The following is a 17,081-nucleotide window of genomic DNA, read 5'->3' on the forward strand; positions in this document are numbered from 1 at the left end:
TGTCTCTCTCTGTCTCTTTCTCTCTCTCATGCCTTCTCTATTTTTATCTTTACATTATGTTACATTCTAACCATTTCCAGATGAGAAAGAAGGGTTAAGAGAAAGAATGATAGAAAGTGGGAATAACACAGTGGAAGTGTGTGTGTGTGTGTGTGAGAGAGAGAGAGAGAGAGAGAGAGAGAGAGACAGAGAGACAGAGAGATAGCTATAGACAGAGAGAGAGAGATAGCTATAGACAGAGAGAGAGAGATAGCTATAGACAGAGAGACAGAGAGATAGCTATAGACAGAGAGAGAGAGATAGCTATAGACAGAGAGAGAGAGAGTGATAGCTATAGACAGAGAGAGAGAGATAGCTATAGACAGAGAGAGAGAGAGTGATAGCTATAGACAGAGAGAGAGAGAGATAGCTATAGACAGAGAGAGAGAGATAGCTATAGACAGAGAGAGAGAGAGTGATAGCTATAGACAGAGAGAGAGAGAGATAGCTATAGACAGAGAGAGTGTGAATAACAGTCAGTGTGTGTGTGTGTGTGTGTGTGTGTGTGCGTGTGTAGGTGTGTGTGTGTGTGTGTGTGTGTGTGTGTGAGTGAGTGAGTGAGAGAGAGAGAGAGAGAGAGAGACAGAGAGAGAGAGAGAGAGAGAGAACAAGCACAGCTGAGATGTGTTAGTGTGTAGTGAATCCTCCTAAGGCTGTATTCTGACTCTATTCTGCACCTCTGTCAGAATAACAGTGAGGAGGCTGAGAATAACAGCTGAATGCCGGCAATCATGTTACCATGGATAGTCCTCATCATCTCTCTGTTTTACTGCAATAGCATCAGTGCAACTTACCACAGGAGAAGAGGTAAGAGAAACCTGCTACCGCAGCTTGAGTTTGTTTCTGCACACCAAATATAGACCGCCTTAAGCTCTATGGACACATCGGCTGTCCACACCTCAACTGCTTACTCTTATCACTGCCTTACATAGAGTTTCATTGTATCTACTGAATAAATAATGGTAGTTAAGGCACACAACAGGTAATAACTGAATAATAGCTTTGGAACTTAAGGGGTTAACATAGTGTCATAGAACATTTCACCAGAGCAGTTGGGTCTATTGAGAATGGAACAGCATCGTGTTGAAACCTAGCAATGGGTTTAAAAAGACCAAGTGAGCATCATTACTGATCCAGCATCAGATCAGCATTGATCACTGTGTAGCTGATCTGAAACACTGCACTGTTTGCAATAGATGTTTTGGGTTTTTTTTGTTGCTAGTTTATTAATTATTACTCACACACATATATCACTCATGAAAGCTGTTTTGATGTCTGTCATCTTTAGTGCATGTATTTTCACAAAGTTTGTTACTTTTTATTGGTTCTATGATTTTGGATCAAAACACTGTAACATAAGCAAATACAATTAAACATATGTATTAATATTATTTTTAATTGTTAAAGCTAATAATATAAGCCACTGTTACTGTATTCCTTGTTGCTACTACCTTGTGAATTCTTGTCTATGAATAATCAAAATATTGAACTCTTTTGAGAAGTTGTGTTGTGTCGTCTGATGCCCACTTCAAAATAGCATTAAATAGCATCTGCTTAGCTGTTCACACCAACAGAAAAGTGTACTAACTATCTGCACCTGTTATTAATACTGAAACAGTGAGTAGGCTCCAGAGATGAACAACAACAGGAAACTGAAAGTCATTCAGGAATGAAATTTTCACCACTAATATTCTCAGAGTTGCTATGAAGAAGAGTTGCTGTTAACAAAAAACAGTGTCTCTAAAATGGTACCTTCATAGAAGAAAATACACTTTAAAATCTGATGAAAAAAAATTATTATCTGACAATAATCAACTTATATAAGGAGGGGGAAAGTCAAAGGAGTTTTCTGGAGTTCAAAAATGACGAAAAGGTACAGAGAAAATTAGACTCCTAACGACCGTTAGGTTGACCTGGTCAACCACCAAACTGCCATCATCAAATAAACAGCACTAAAAGCTCTCCTATTTGAGAGATCATAAAAAACTCAACATTATCAGTCTGAGTGGATGTGCAGCTGTCAAGAAGCTGTAACTGAGAAAAGAAGAAAACTTGCAAATCATAGAAGCTGCTGTTGTTGACCAGCTGGTGTGCTGGTGAAAAACTGAAACCAAGTCTCCCAAAAAGAAATGGAAGCTATAAAAATACTGAAAAAAATTGTACTGCATTCAGTTGTTGAGACTTCTGTGTAATTTTGTATTAAATATATTTTATTCCTCTGACAGTGAAAAATGAAAATTAGGTAGTTAATGGGAAACAAAATAAAAGAGTGGTAGTCTCTGACCTGCTGTGCATATTGCTATTTTTTTCTTCCAGTAAACTAACACTAGTGTTTTGTTTCTGTGGTGCTACTTAGAGATATTGCCATTCCAATGGAACAAAAGACATTTAGCCAGCAGCAGAGTTCATAAATCCCAAAGGGAAATGCATGACTTGTTACATCACTGCACATGGATAGTCAGGCTGTAGTGTGGACTTTTTCCATCTTTAGGCCTATTTAATCAGAGCTGATAAGAATCTCTAAGCTGTAAAGCATTAGGAAGACCCACTGAACTGCTGTGTGTTTGACCAATACTGAATGTCAGTGCCCTCCTGAAATGCACTTGGTCAAAATCAAGAAAGCTGCGTCTCCATGGTGGGTGAAATATGCAAATTGGACTGGTACATTATGCCTGACCAGCCCCAGGGTAAAACCAAGATCCAAACTGCATTTGATATCATTTAGAACAAAAACACACTTACTGCACTTCTGGAAAACCTGTTTGGAGTATTTTCATAGTTATGCTTGTTCATTGTTGCTCATCATGTCTGAGAACTCTGTCCAGTAATAAGTTTTGAGTGAGTTAGAGTCTTCAGACATGTATCTGAACAAACAGTTCTAGTACAAGTCTTTAACTGATATAGATCCATAATATTACATGGAGGATCCTTACCTTTAAGAAAGTTTAACACCCTCATGCAATAAAATTAAAACAAAATTGGTTCTCAAAAGACTTTTTCATTCAAATGTTTTTTAAGTAACAAAAAAGGAACCTTTAGGGAACCTTACAGCACCACTTTAAACAAGGCTTTTGGGCATCTTTAGTTGTATGAGTGTCTCTCAGCATCCAGCAGAACAAGTGTCATTTTCCTTTTTTCTGTGTTAGACTGACATCTTACATAGCTTTGACTTTTCACTTTGTGAGGTCTATATAATGATTTTCTCAATGGCTATTCAAACAAATCTCTGTGCAACTGAGGTGACTGATGTCATTTAGGCTGAAGAGGGACTCGTAACGATAGTGTCCACACAAAGAGTTACGAATCAAGTGCGGGTTCATTGTCAATGTCAGACAAGAGTTGAGTCACGAATGCATCTGGTCAAAACTCATCCTTCACACACAGTCAGGCAAAACAGTCCAAAAATGCAATCCATGAATTAGAATCCAGTTGAGAAAAGGCAGGGTCATAGGAATGCTCCAAATTTGAGAGAAAATAAGCAAACAAGACATCACAATGTGTGTCACTTTACAATATTTCTGTAGAAAAAAATATGAAACAAAGATCAGATGAGTCTCAGCTGAAAACTCTGGAGATAGAGATCTCTACACAGAGAGGAGTTGGTGTCTGCTGGTTAGAAGAGATGGTAGAAATGCAAATCACTACAGGAAAAATATCTTATATCTGCAAAATAATTCCTTTACAAGAGACGGAAAAGGCATTCTTAACTTATAATGACAGTTAATTCAACAATATTTATTGTCATTCTGGCCCTTTGAAAACAAACCAAATTAGCCTTATTAATGTGCAATATCTTATTGCGTCTACATCATAATGATTTGTGCCGAGCCAAAATCATGTAAGGGTAAACTCTAGCATTATCGTGGTGATATTGACATTCAATCAATCAATCAATCAATCAACCTTTATTTTGACTCGGAAGTACATTGAGGACAACCCTCATTTTCAATGTAGCTGAGAATTTACAAAAACAGGGAGTGACATGACAAAGAAAATAATAACTACATTTAATCATTTTAAATTAAAAGAAAATTTAAAATAACAGTGAATAAAAGATAAAAGTAGATAAAAATAGAACTTGAGATTTAAATGATAAGAAATTAAGATCAAAAGTAGATAAGACATTAGTAAGGTAATAATACAATATCACAAATTTAAAAAAGTAATGATAAAAAACTATTAAAAATAAAATGAGAGGAAATAAATAAGTAAAAAGAGATAAAGAACTAAGGAGAACTAACACAAAAATAAAAGTTACGAATAAATATGATTAAGTAAAACAGGTACAGGCTGTCTGAAGGTGGTTTGATATTAAAAGTTTAAAATGACTGAGTGACTCCAGTGAGCTGAGTTTTAGTGTGTCCTGTAGTGAATTCCAGCGCACAGGTGCACTGTGACTAAAAGCAGATTTTCCCAGTTCAGTAAACACTCTTGGTACCTGGCAGTACCAGTAAACACTCTTGGTACCTTGGTACATTAAAACACAACTTGAAGTATCTTTTTATATAGTACAAAGCTATTTGTTAATATAATGTTTACATCTGTAAAGGATTGGGGTCACGTTCAGCAGTGTGATCTAAAGCCCTTCAGGGACCGTGGTACTCAGAGGCCCATGGAAGTTAGAGGCTCTAGGGAGTCACAGATTCCTGGCAGTCAGAGGCCCCCGGCCCTATCCACAGTATAATCCTTCCCTGCTCCTAGACTTTTAGCAGTCACTTGCAGGGATGTAAAGATGTATTGAAAGTAGTAATTAAGAAGCATTGCTTTTAAAATGTTAGAATTTATTTGAAGTTTTTAAGATATTTTCACTTCAAATAATCAAAAAATAAAAGTAATGTATTGCCTATTGTTATTGTTCCTAAAGAGTTCAAATTAAATGAAATAAGGTTAAAGATCTGCACTCTATTGGTCAGCCAGTATGGAATACATTCTTGGAAAATATTACTTGGAAAATGTAACAATTTTAAGATGTTTGAGCAGAAAGCAGCTTGGAAGCTGATGTGATACATTAGATTAAAAAGTGCTGCATGTCTCTCAGATTTCAGATACATTATTAAATATTCTGTGAGTTTAATAACACTTGACCAACAAAGTTTCATACACTTACACCAGTGTGGACCAAAATATGTGGTTAAAGCTGTGGGCCTTTTACAGAGTTCAGAGAGCACCTGCAGCGTGAAGCACATGTGCTCCACTGCTTTGATATTCCTGCCTTTGAAGCCAGAGGTCAGGACTGGTCTGTCAGTCAGCTGATCACAGCAGCTTGTACGGTAATACATACAATCAGTTCCAGACACAAGCATGTTGCCTGCTTTATCTTGCTTTTGCCCTGTTTGCTCAGCCCTCTCAGCAAGTACCTATAAAATCCTTTGGCACATCATAGCTAACTGTCACAGAGGATAATGTGTTCAACATCTACAGTGAGCCTGAGTTTTCATCTCAGTATGTGATACATTAAGGGTATGGCTCACAATATGGCTCAGCCAGATATTTCAGAAGATGAAGTCTTGCTTGAAACTTATTGCAATAAATAGTCCACATCATGGGAAACCAAACCTTCCACTGCTTTTTTGCATAAGAGTTTGATGTAGTTTGTAAATATTATAAAAGTTTCAAAACTGTTCAGTACCATTAACTCCCAAGTCCATACAGTCCACATTGAAACATAGCTACACAAACAGGCTGTTTGGATTCATTGTTTTTATGATGTCACAAAAACCAGCACGTTTAGGTACATCTGTATGTTAAGCTTACAGGAGTTTAACGTTGAACATTGAACAGATGTGAAGGAATGTTTCAGCTGGACTGCTTTTTTAATAAAACATAATATGGGGCAGCCAATCAGAACAGAGGACATTTGCAAATATCAGTCTTAAAGATACAGCAACAAAAACAGCTTGTTTATTATATGGAATAAATAGACGCTTTAAAAAAAGAAACTAACAATAGAAAGAAGCAAAAATACAATAAATGGTTGGGTAAATATTTCTTGTATGTGTAAAACCCACTCCAACCATTATATATGAAAAATGATATTTTAAAAAATGCCTTTTCATTGATGTTGAAATAATGTACAATTTTGAATCAAGTAAATTCATCCATCCATTTTCTAAGCCGCTTCTCCCTCAGGGTCGCAGTCAAGTAAATTCAGTATATCATTTTTTCATTGTGTTCTTTATTGAGACACTTTGTGTTGCTTTGTTGTTTTTGTCCCATCCACAGGTTTTTTCCCATCAGCACTAAGAGTGAAGAGGGGGACGGCATCATTGGTAAACCCCATATTTCAGAACTCTATTAAGGATGTCAATTTGCTATTTGAGGTGAGTAAATCTATATGGTTAAATATGAATATGAATATAATTGTATGAGTTAAAATGTGACATCTGTGGTCATGTTTTTGTAGCTAATGCCACAAATACTGTATGCTGTTTAAGTTGCAGCTTTTAGACTTTACTTGGTGAATCTAAATTGTTTTACATGTTTTTAGGCAGTGTAAGTGATGTGTACAGCATACACTGCTCTGAAAAAGGAATACATTTAATTTATTTGATTATACATGTATACATCACTTCCACATATACTGCATGGCCAAAAGTATATGGACATATTACCATCACTCATTATGGTACTATATCACCATATGAACTTATTGGCATCCCATTCCAAAACCATAAGCATCAAAACAGAGAGGAACTGTGCATTCCAGTAGGTAGCGTTCTCCCCACATCCGCCAAACCCAGATTCATCCATTAGACTGCCAGACGTTTCCACTGCTCCAAAGTCCAGTTGTGGAATGCATTACACCACATCCAGCCAATGCATGGTATTGTTCATAGTGATCTTAGGCTTGTATTCAGCTGTGCATCCATGAAAACTCACTTCATGAAGCTCCAAACTCCTAGTTATTGTGCTAAAGTTGTTTGCAGAGGCAATTTGGGGCTCTGTAATGAGTGATGCAACAGAGGATAGGTGATTTTTACATGCTATGTGCTTCAGCTCACAATACTAGCACTTACATTTAACAGGCAGATCTAGCAGGGCGGAAATTTTATTAGGTGACTTGTGCCAAAGGTGGCATCCTACAACAGTGTCATGTGTAACGTCACTTAGCTCTTCAGTTTGGTCCATTCTACTGCCAGTGTTTGCCTACTGAGTTTGCATTGCTATGTGCTCAATTTTAACTGTTGGCAATGAATGTGGCTAAAACATCTGAGCTCAGTAATAAGGAGAGGTGTCCACAAACTTTTTTTACACTATGTAGTGTGTATTATATCTACATAATTTTATCTTTCAGATTACATTTTTGGCAACAACCTGAGAGATTCAGACAGACTTTTATTCTGTGTACCTTAGATTCTACTGGCTGGACTGCAGTTTGAAGATGAGCGTGGTCTGTTCTCAGTGCATGATGAAGAGCTGGCATCCCTTCGTCAAACACACAAGTTAGAAGTCATTTGTGAAGACATAGTGCCCAAGACGCTGCCAGAGGTGCACAGATTGACCTCTGCTCTGGTCCAGGGTGTGGGTGCCCTTACAAGAGAAGACTTTGAACGCTTGGTGCTGACGTTGGTTTACACGGCTCAACAAATGGCTCAGGCCAGCACTGCTCACCAAAGAGATGCCTGGGCAGGGTCCTTTACCAACCTCTACAATGCCATAAAGAAAGACCTCAGCAGCCAGCAGAGCATCTGATAGAGAGACAACTGAACTCTTTGGAAATACCTAGCAAGTTTAGGCCAGTTGCAGCAAAAGGAAAAGATGAACTGAAGCATCTTTGCAATTTCAGAAATTCATGTTTTTCTCTATATGTGTATGGGTTTGTTTTTGTACTTTTTCAAGACAACATGTGTCCTGACGTAGGGGAAAAACAGGAAAATCAAGGCCAACATACAATGTTAAATGAATCAAAATATTCTGATATTGTAATATGCTCTCTACAAAAGCTCGATTTTTGATTTGTTTGTTTCTTTTAACAAAGGAGCAAAACCATTTCTTTTTTTGTCACCAAGTTTAAGTTTAGGGTTATGATAAGGCTTAGAACATTCTTATTACATACAGGTATTTACATATATGTAGTACATATGAGACATTGAAAGTATTACTGCTTTCAGTAAAATCACTTGCAATTGCAAGACTTAACAAACCAGAAATTTACAATGAATGTATTATGTGTGCATAACTTAAAGATGCAGAAAACAATAAATGATTTTTTGATCTTGAGTCTGTTTTATAAAATATATGGTTATTTTAACAACAGTATAGCTTTTATTGAAGCACCACACGTGCAAAAAAACTACAAAAAAACACTCCTTCCAAAACAATTGGCAACTTAAACATATGTAGATTCAAGAATATATGTGCTTTCTTATTAAAGTCATCATTTTTATCCAGTTTTCATTACAAAAATAACATCAAGAAAATTGGTTCAATATAAAAGAAATGCATATGTGAGCTCCAGGGAGCTGCCTCAGGTCTTCAGTGAGCTCAGAGAATTTGTTATTGTTTACTTTTTTACCATGACCCCAGCCTTCACAGCTTTTGCTTCCAGACAGGTAGTTTACAGCAGATATTGGGTGGAGAGTACTTGCCCAAACTGCATTTACCACAACAGAAGATGTCCTCATAAGTGATTATAGTGCCACTGCCACTATGATATGTGTGTCGTTTTTGCTAGGTTCTTTCTTGTCCAGTGAGATTGAACTGCTGGGGGTGATATTTTCTGGTCTGGCTTTATATGAAGGGCAGAAAGGCACATATCTAACCCAGGAACAGGAGGAGAGACGGGAGCTGATTCCACAGGGAAGCCCATAGACCTCATCGCTCTCGAGTGTGTTCTCAGAATCGTCTTCATGGGCCTTGTTCCATGCAACTATACCTCGCTCACGTTTCGTCCCTGTGGGACAAATACAGACGGGCAAGTTATACGAGTCTTGGCACATTTTATACGATCTGCTTTGTTCAGTTAGCATATTTGGTCCTAGAAGTGCTAGACGTAGAGTTCATTTCACAAACAAATTCATCTACATGCTAAGTTCAGCACTTATAAAGGACTCTCAGTTAAGCTAATAAAGCTCACCAGGGATGGTGTTATCAAGAATAAATCCAAAGAACCCTCCCACAAACATGCTGGTTGTCAGAAGAACCTGAAGCACTTGATCCAGCTCAACAATACCTGAGACATAGAGAGAAATATCAGCATTTACACTCTCAGAAGGAATTCTCAATGGACTTTCAGCTCACATTCATGAACCGAATGTTGTAGATTTAAGCTTCTAATATTATGTCCTTCTACAGTGCTCATGTTCTCAAGTTGTGGCCTGTTCTGTGTTAGGGTTTTGAGACCCACTCATTGTCTAATACAACAATTCCTTGTTGGTTCCTCAGGAAAGTCTTTGGTGAGCACCAAAGATATTCCCCTAAGCTAACAAGCAAAACTGCAAAAGTGAAGAAATCACTCTAAGTGGTTCTTTTACTTTCAGCTGCATACAAGTGTGCACACGCAGCTGGTCACGATATGTTTTGTTGATTTTAAGGAAAGTAAAGACAGGTGCTCTAGAGAGAACACAATTCTGTGCATTTTAATGTACAACTTCTGTTTATTTGCTGAAGTTAATATGTTAAGCAACATAAAATGCATTTTAAAATGTAAAAAAAAAACATGTTTCATCTGTCCCAAAGTTCTGACACGTTTTATATTTAAGGCTACATTTCCCAATATGTTACATTTGGTAAATAAATATAAATTATGCTCTAAGATTTGTAGAATAAATGCCATAGTTATGTTTGTTCCCTATAGAGGAGCTATTATGCAATGATTTTTTTTTGTTAGATACATCAATGACCATGTTACCTGTTGCTATAGCAGAGGGGTTTTTTATTATCCAGTTTGGGACAGCAAGCCCAGTGAACACTGAGAATCCAAAGATGAAGATGTTACGAGATGAGTTCATATCTGCATACTGTAAAATATTCAGTATAAAATGAATGTAAAAATAGTGTAAAGTCAAAGGTAAAACAGACACTCCTCTAAAAAGCTGGATTGTTTTCATTATCTTTAGTCAGCACTACTACTCACCTGCAGATTTGAAATTCCAGCTGCAGATATGACCCCAAACATGACTAAAAACATCCCTCCGATCACAGGTGTTGGAATAGTAGTAAATATGGCTCCAATTTTCCCAAAGACTCCAATAATAATCATGATGAAACCACCAGCAACAATCACCATGCGACTGCCAACCTGTGAGGACAAAGGATTTGCTCAGCACTCATCTTTGTTTCTTAAGAGTACTTCTGCATTTAAAAGAGAATGTTCTTTAATATTAGTACTTTTTTTACTGAAAAATGAAATATGATTAGGTGCTGTAACATTGTCGCAACCTCTCACCTTAGTTATGCCTAGTGCCCCTACGTTCTCGCTGTAGGAGGTGGTCCCATTGCCTGTACCCCAAGCCCCTGCTAGCAGACAGCCCAGGCCTTCAATCCCAATACCCCTGCTGATGGCATGTTTGGGGGGAGGTGGGGCACCAGATAACCTGGCACAGGCATGGTAGTCACCCACTGACTCAATCATTGAGGATATGACCCCTGCTAAGATTCCTAACACACCTGCCAAGCTCACAGTTGGTATGCCCCACTGCCCTGAATGTGGATAAAGATTTTTAAAAAGACACAAATAAATAAACAAAAACTAGTAAAAATAGAACCATAAACATTCTATTCATCAATCACTATAAATATCTTACTTTATTGATAAAAGCTCATGCTGTGATGGAAAATGTAATATGGGATTCAGCTCAATACTGAACAGTTCTATATCTGAAGCAGAATATAGTATATATCTATATATATCTATAGCAGAATTCAGTGGTTGAGATGTAAACAGTCATCCAGAATGGTTCAGAGAGACTCACTAACTCAGATTTTCTTTACAATAGTGCTAATAGGAGTAAGGTTTTGTGATTTGTGCAAAGTAAATATAGCCATAAAATGACCAGAGTTTTATCATGGAAAATAGTGGAAAATAGTGGTAAAACTGAAAAAGTAAGTTTTCTTTAAGGACGATTTCACCTTAAAACACCCTGCATGTACCTTTCTGTCATAAATAGATAGAAATATGTTTCTATGCCAAAACTACTTTTATCTCAAAACTACTACAACTAGTACTAACTTTCTGTGAGGTACAAACCTTTCAGATGTCTGATTTTACCACCACTATGCACAATTCTGACTCTGAAAATTTCTCTAGCGTGGCACATTTCACACCAAACCACCCTGAATGACTTTGTTTACATCTTAAAAATGTAACAATACAGAAAACCAATGGAATTCCCCATTCTCTTCTTCTTCTTTCGGCTGCTCCCTTTAGGCTGCCTCCATCTTGCCCTATCCACTGCTTCCTCTACTTTCACACCAAAATGGAATTCCCCATTATGTTTTTTTTTTCTATAAAGGTTCAGTACCTGGATATGGAAACCTAAACCAAGGTGCACTTCCTATCACATCTCCTTTGACGTCCGTTCGAGCTAAATAGCCATATTGGTCTGGTTCAGAGGGCAGGACATTATAGATGGTGAAAAGGTAGCAGATGAGCCAAGAAACAGTGATTCCCAGGAGCACCTGAGGAGTCAGTCCAAAAACAAAATAATTCATGAAGAACCCCTATGTCATAAAAATCCTGCTATGCTATGCTATGCTTATTTATGGACTTACAGGAAGAATCTGGAAGATGTACATCCGAGAGGTGTGAAATTTCTTGGCCTTGCTGTATGTAGGCATAGGGATAGCTATGTGGCGGAGATACTGTGAGAAGAGAACTATCAAGCATGTCGTCCTGTGGAGAAAGATAAGACATCGGTAGGTCATATTTAACTGCGTACTGCTGTTGCATGAAAAACTCAGAAGTATCCCACAAATGAAATGCTTTATGTAGGCTTAAACATGCACATCCAAAATTATGCATATGCCACCCTCAGTGGAGCTGAAACTGTTGTATTAGTTGTCACCTACATGGCTGAGATGCCCCAGTGGTTCCCTGCATTTGCACCAGCAGAGTCAAACAGGGACAGGCCAATAAGGGAGATGGTTGGTGCGATGGTCAGAGGACCAATGAAACGCATGAAGAAGCCAATGAGACCAGAGAATCCCACCAGCACTTGGAACAGGGAGCCCACCATGATGGAACCCTGGAGCTGTTAGAGTATACAACATATTTGATTCAATGTATTCCAGTATATATGACATTTATATATAACTACTATGCCCAGTTTTATTATCTGTCAGATCAACCTGTGAAAGTGTATCACCTACCACTTGCATGCGACTTTGCCAGACATGGATGAACTCAGGGGATGATGTGTTGACCAGGGTGGCATTCTGGGTCCATGCAGGACAAGCCCACTCTGGCATGGACAGTAAGGCCATTGAAGGTGCAAGAAGAGTAAATGTTCCTCCTTGAAGAATAGGTAACCTATCATTGATAGAGGAGAGATAAAAAACAATCGAATTAAGCTGATGCCTGATTTCAGTACATAATGTGTGACATATGATCCTGCTCATGAAAGACTGTATTTAAATTCTGATAAATGACAATTATTGGAACATTTGGTGTTATCAATATTTGAAAATTAACATGTTTATAACAAATGTATAGAACATGTGCATTTTGTCTCTTATCACCAGCCAGCAGATTCATATTTAACGCGTGCAAGTACAAATAAGATGCATCTGTTGTGCTGCTCAATGAGGCCTTGGTTGATCTTGAGTGGATTCAATTCTGTGAGGCATTTAAAACTATAATACTTTTTAATTAGGATTTCCAAAGGTTAATACAAGATAAAGCCTTTATGGCTCCAAACTTATGCAACACTATAATAGTGAATGAGGCACATTATGAGAAACAATAAAAGTCTATGCAGTTATGGTCTTACTGCTTTCTGACCTCTGGCCTGCTGTGTAGAGGTGGAGAAAGCTCCAATATGGTCAAGACTGTGGAATTTGGATTTAAAGTGTGCTGAAATCCAGCCTTAATAAGACTTAAAATTCCTACCTAATCCTATTACAGTCCTCAATGTCTGCAAAGATGGACCTGCGCTAGCTTTACAGTAGTGGAAAATGCTGATCCTACAAAACAGACCATGACCATTCTAATACTATCTGCAGAATAGACTGGACAGGACATGTAGTCTGGCTATTGAGGTCACTGAATCTTATATTCATATACAATTCAAAAGAGGTGCGCTTTGACACCGCAATAACCATTGTGCTCTGTGCATGTGAACAGTTTCTATTATCAAGATCAGCTAACATTTCTAATAATGGATCACAGTGGAGTTAGTTTCAGCTTAGCAAAGCTGTAGCTTATTATAAGATAAAAGCATAGCCAAGCCTACATCACATAAATATTTCTGGATGAATGAACAGTTAGGCTGAAGTTCTGGATTATTTTATAGTGAAATGATTTGTTCTTTTATACAAAGTAGCAGCATGCACTCGTGAGTGGATTTGTAATGTGCTCAATTATACAATAGGGCTTTTATTAGAAGTGGATAGAAGAGTTCAGAAAAAAGTAATCATTGAGATTAAGAATTAAGAACAGTAAATCAAAAGAGAAGCATTTAAAGTCACAGGACAAAAAACTTTAGCTGATTTTATGCTTTGTGTTACTTCATGCAGTGTAACTCAATATGTAGACCGAGGTCATAACACATGCTTAAAATCAAATAAAGTCTATTTATGATTTTTCGTTAAATGTATTTTATCATCATTACTATTAGTAGTAGCATATTAATGTAAATAATAATAATAACAATAATTATAATTATAATAATTATTGTTGTTGTTGTTCTTGTTGTGGCTGTTGTTGTTGCTATTGTTGTACTGTGTAATACAAATGAAACTGAATTTACCAATCACGTCTTTCTGTTTTTATTGGCATTTAAAAATAATGATAATGCATTATAAAGTTTTCGGTGCCATCTTTTTTGGAAGGTTTTGCAGGCATCAAATTCTGAATGAGTGCATGTTTACAAAAAACAATGAAGTTGATAAGACAAAACATAAAATATTTGGTCTTGGTACATTTTCAATTTTGATATAAGTCAAACTGGGTTTGAATCTGTTTATATTTGCATTTCACATACTGTTCCAACTTTTTTGAAATCAAGGTGTGTATGATGTCATTTGAGTCCATAAAATATAATATTTTAGTGGTGAAATAATTGACGGTCCACTGTATCTTAAATCTTAATGAAGGTAAATGACACATCCTTATAAACATAGTTATTTACTCAACATGACAAACATGAGTTATTTACTCAAGCAACCATTCGTACATTATCTATTCCAAGGTCCAGTGTTGTAATTTTATAGTGCTTTCTTATCGTACCAACTCACAACTGGACCTGCAAGCCAAAAATATTATCTAATCTTCATCTCAAATACTCAAAAAGCCCACAACCTGTTCTACCTCTCCATAACTCATTTATAGAGTAGTTGCTTTTTGTAGTGACCTGGACTCTTCCGTAATGGAATGAGAGACGAGGCCTTAAAGAGGTACCTGACGCCCAGAGTGACCTGCAGTAAGGTGCACATCCCTGAAACAAAGAAGATTGTGCTGATCAGGTGACTCTGAGTGAGTCCATCATGCTGCAAACACAGACCCTGAGATAGGATGAGCGGAATGGCAATAATTCCACCAAATGCGGTCAGACAGTGCTGCAAAACAGGAGAGAGAAAGTGATCGTGAATCATTACTTACACTCCAAAAAATAATGAACTCTTAAAGAATACTTCAGTGTGAGACCACAGAAGAACCTCTTTTGATTCCCACCTGATGGTGAATGACTCTTTAAAGGACTAAAAGTGGTTCTAGGATGGGCTCAGATATTTAAAATGGCCAGTCTTAATACTTGCTTTTAATTATGTTCACCCTAAAATAATCATTTTGATAACAGTGAAGACCAACTTTGTCTTAAAGTCCATGACCTTCTACTTTATCTAATCAATCACTCAGAGGACTGTATTTCATCTTAGGATGAGAAAATAATACAGGAAATGCTTGTACTTGCAGGAAATTGGCTGCTGGTATTTCAGGAACGGGTGTGCACTTACCTGAATCCCCAGGATGATGCATAGGTACCACGGTGGTGCATCAGTTACACAATAAGCTAATTTGTTCCTGCCATCTTCTTCTGATGTATCTGCATCCTGCCCATCAGGCAACCCACAGAAACGATTTACCATACCGTCAACCTGGAGAGCAATGAACACATATGAACGAGGGAGATTTATGATGAGGAAGTAGATGGTATAGTACTATGGTTGATGGTTGATGTTATTATGTTTATTGATGTTTATAGACAGTATGTCTATAGCCTATAAGTTCCTACAGACTTTAGATCCAAAAGAAACACGCTTCTATTTCTCAGCACACATTAACCTAGCAACCTAGTGACCATGTTAGCTATTAATTGTAATGCAGTACTGAACTGCTCAGCTGACTGACCATGCCAAAGTTTATTCGGGATAAGGGTCCTGAGAAAGAAACGTGATTCAGCTCTCCACACCCCAAGTCAAACAGAAACATGGCTTATTTTACTAACATGAATAGCAAGTGTTTTGATTTGCATTGCTCAGACTTGAAATGTGAATCTCTAAGTGGCCAGTGTTTGTTTGTTCCCAACCACATTAGATTCCACCAGTTACACATTGCCTGTGCATTCTACTTTGGTATGACAACGACAACAGCAACCAGAGCACTAGAAATGATTCATGAGGTAAACAGTTTTGCTTACAGCAATGTTTATGGCGAGTTCTTATCACCAAGAATTTGACTGTGATAAAGGTTTTAAAATCATAAAATCATTTCACTTAATGATACTTAGTATGCATTGTACATTGTATTATACATAGAATATGATGTTTCCACCCTCAGATTCATGAATATAGCTCTAGAAAAAGCTCGCTTGAGAGATGCAATGGCTTTGTTTACATCGTCACTGTTTGTAAACAAACAGTGAAAAGGCTTCATATATAGGGTCATGATGGAGCAAGAAAGTTGCCCCTTCAGGAAAGTATATGTGCAAATACATATAGTTTATGTAGTGAAAACATAAACAACGTGTTCAAAACATAAACAATGACTAACTAAATCAACTCATAGGTCTTTACACATTATAGCACATTCATTCATGTAATCCCTTTTTCTATACACTTTTTATATCAGAATCACGACTCAGAAACTAATAAACATCATTTGGCTTCATACTAACCTGACTGTAAAAAAAATAGCCATACTCACAGCAAAAGCGTAGTTGTCCATCCCATTGCTCTCCTTTTCTGGAGCCATGAGTCCAACGTGTCCTCAAAGGTCTGAAGCACAAAACAGTGCAAAGTCCCAAGGAAAGAGCTTGAAAGAAAGTGAAGTATGAGGAAAGAATGAGAGAGAGAAGCACAGAGAGTGTGAAGGAGGAGAGAAAGAGAAGGGTGAGAGAGAACATGGGAGAGATGGGTGGTGCTGAAGTCCACTGCTACTGCTCCTGGAGCTGATTGTAAGTGCAATGAGACCTATCAGCTGATCATGTGAACTCAATTCAGCAGAGCTAGAGAGCAGCTGACTGAAGCCTCGTGCTGACAGAGTAGAGCACTGTCTTACACACCCACGCCCACACAAACACACACGCATACACACACACATGCACTCACACACCCAAGGCCACACGCATGCACACATACAAACAGACATGCATAAATATATCAAAAATCTTTCACCATGGTTCTCTCTCTCTCTCTCTCTCGCTCTCTCGCTCTCTCTCTTTCGCTCTGCTTGGACAAAAGTTATTAACTGCTTATCCCAAACTGGTAATTCTTTTCCATAATATCGACAAAGTAGATTTACCTTTTTGTGCCTGTATAGTTTAAATATGAATAATAACAATTTCTCTATATTTGGAATATGAAGCTTACATTTAAAAATCCTTTTAGCCACATATTCCTACTCTTACCTCAAGGTGCTTGTAGAACTTAGATTATTTTTTCCTTTC

At 37.5% G+C, this 17,081-nt stretch overlaps 2 protein-coding genes across 2 annotated transcripts; one reads left to right on the top strand and one right to left on the bottom strand.

The window, feature by feature from the left end:
* Positions 1–660: 660 nt before the first annotated feature.
* LOC108413931 (protein FAM180A-like) lies at positions 661–8,259 on the top strand. The gene is made up of 3 exons (XM_017686687.1): positions 661–846; positions 6,262–6,359; positions 7,393–8,259. The coding sequence occupies exons 1-3, from the start codon at positions 759–761 to the stop codon at positions 7,729–7,731; spliced, it is 525 nt and encodes a 174-aa protein (XP_017542176.1). The 5' UTR covers positions 661–758; the 3' UTR covers positions 7,732–8,259.
* zgc:110789 (Xan_ur_permease domain-containing protein) lies at positions 8,033–16,629 on the bottom strand. The gene is made up of 12 exons (XM_017686579.2): positions 16,340–16,629; positions 15,151–15,291; positions 14,597–14,754; positions 12,349–12,508; positions 12,049–12,230; positions 11,752–11,872; positions 11,502–11,658; positions 10,427–10,680; positions 10,115–10,279; positions 9,890–9,998; positions 9,116–9,211; positions 8,033–8,932 (listed from the first exon to the last, which is right to left on the bottom strand). Exons 1-12 carry the CDS (start codon positions 16,385–16,387, stop codon positions 8,670–8,672), a joined length of 1,854 nt encoding a protein of 617 aa, XP_017542068.1. The 5' UTR covers positions 16,388–16,629; the 3' UTR covers positions 8,033–8,669.
* Between the last annotated feature and the right edge of the window lie 452 nt (positions 16,630–17,081).

This window comes from Pygocentrus nattereri, chromosome 7, assembly GCF_015220715.1.
Source record: "Pygocentrus nattereri isolate fPygNat1 chromosome 7, fPygNat1.pri, whole genome shotgun sequence".
Classification (NCBI taxonomy): domain Eukaryota; kingdom Metazoa; phylum Chordata; class Actinopteri; order Characiformes; family Serrasalmidae; genus Pygocentrus; species Pygocentrus nattereri.

What these genes read in the sequence shown, in the direction of transcription:
- LOC108413931 (XM_017686687.1), top strand. Translation starts at nt 759, where the DNA reads ATGCCGGCAATCATGTTACCATGGATAGTCCTCATCATCTCTCTGTTT. An exon ending in AACTTACCACAGGAGAAGAG is followed by an intron (nt 847 to 6,261) that starts GTAAGAGAAACC and finishes TCCCATCCACAG; the next exon opens with GTTTTTTCCCATCAGCACTA. An exon ending in ATGTCAATTTGCTATTTGAG is followed by an intron (nt 6,360 to 7,392) that starts GTGAGTAAATCT and finishes TGTGTACCTTAG; the next exon opens with ATTCTACTGGCTGGACTGCA.
- zgc:110789 (XM_017686579.2), bottom strand. Translation starts at nt 16,387, where the DNA reads ATGGCTCCAGAAAAGGAGAGCAATGGGATGGACAACTACGCTTTTGCT. An exon ending in GGCAAAGTCGCATGCAAGTG is followed by an intron (nt 12,231 to 12,348) that starts GTAGGTGATACA and finishes ATACTCTAACAG; the next exon opens with CTCCAGGGTTCCATCATGGT. An exon ending in CCCCTCTGCTATAGCAACAG is followed by an intron (nt 9,212 to 9,889) that starts GTAACATGGTCA and finishes TCTATGTCTCAG; the next exon opens with GTATTGTTGAGCTGGATCAA.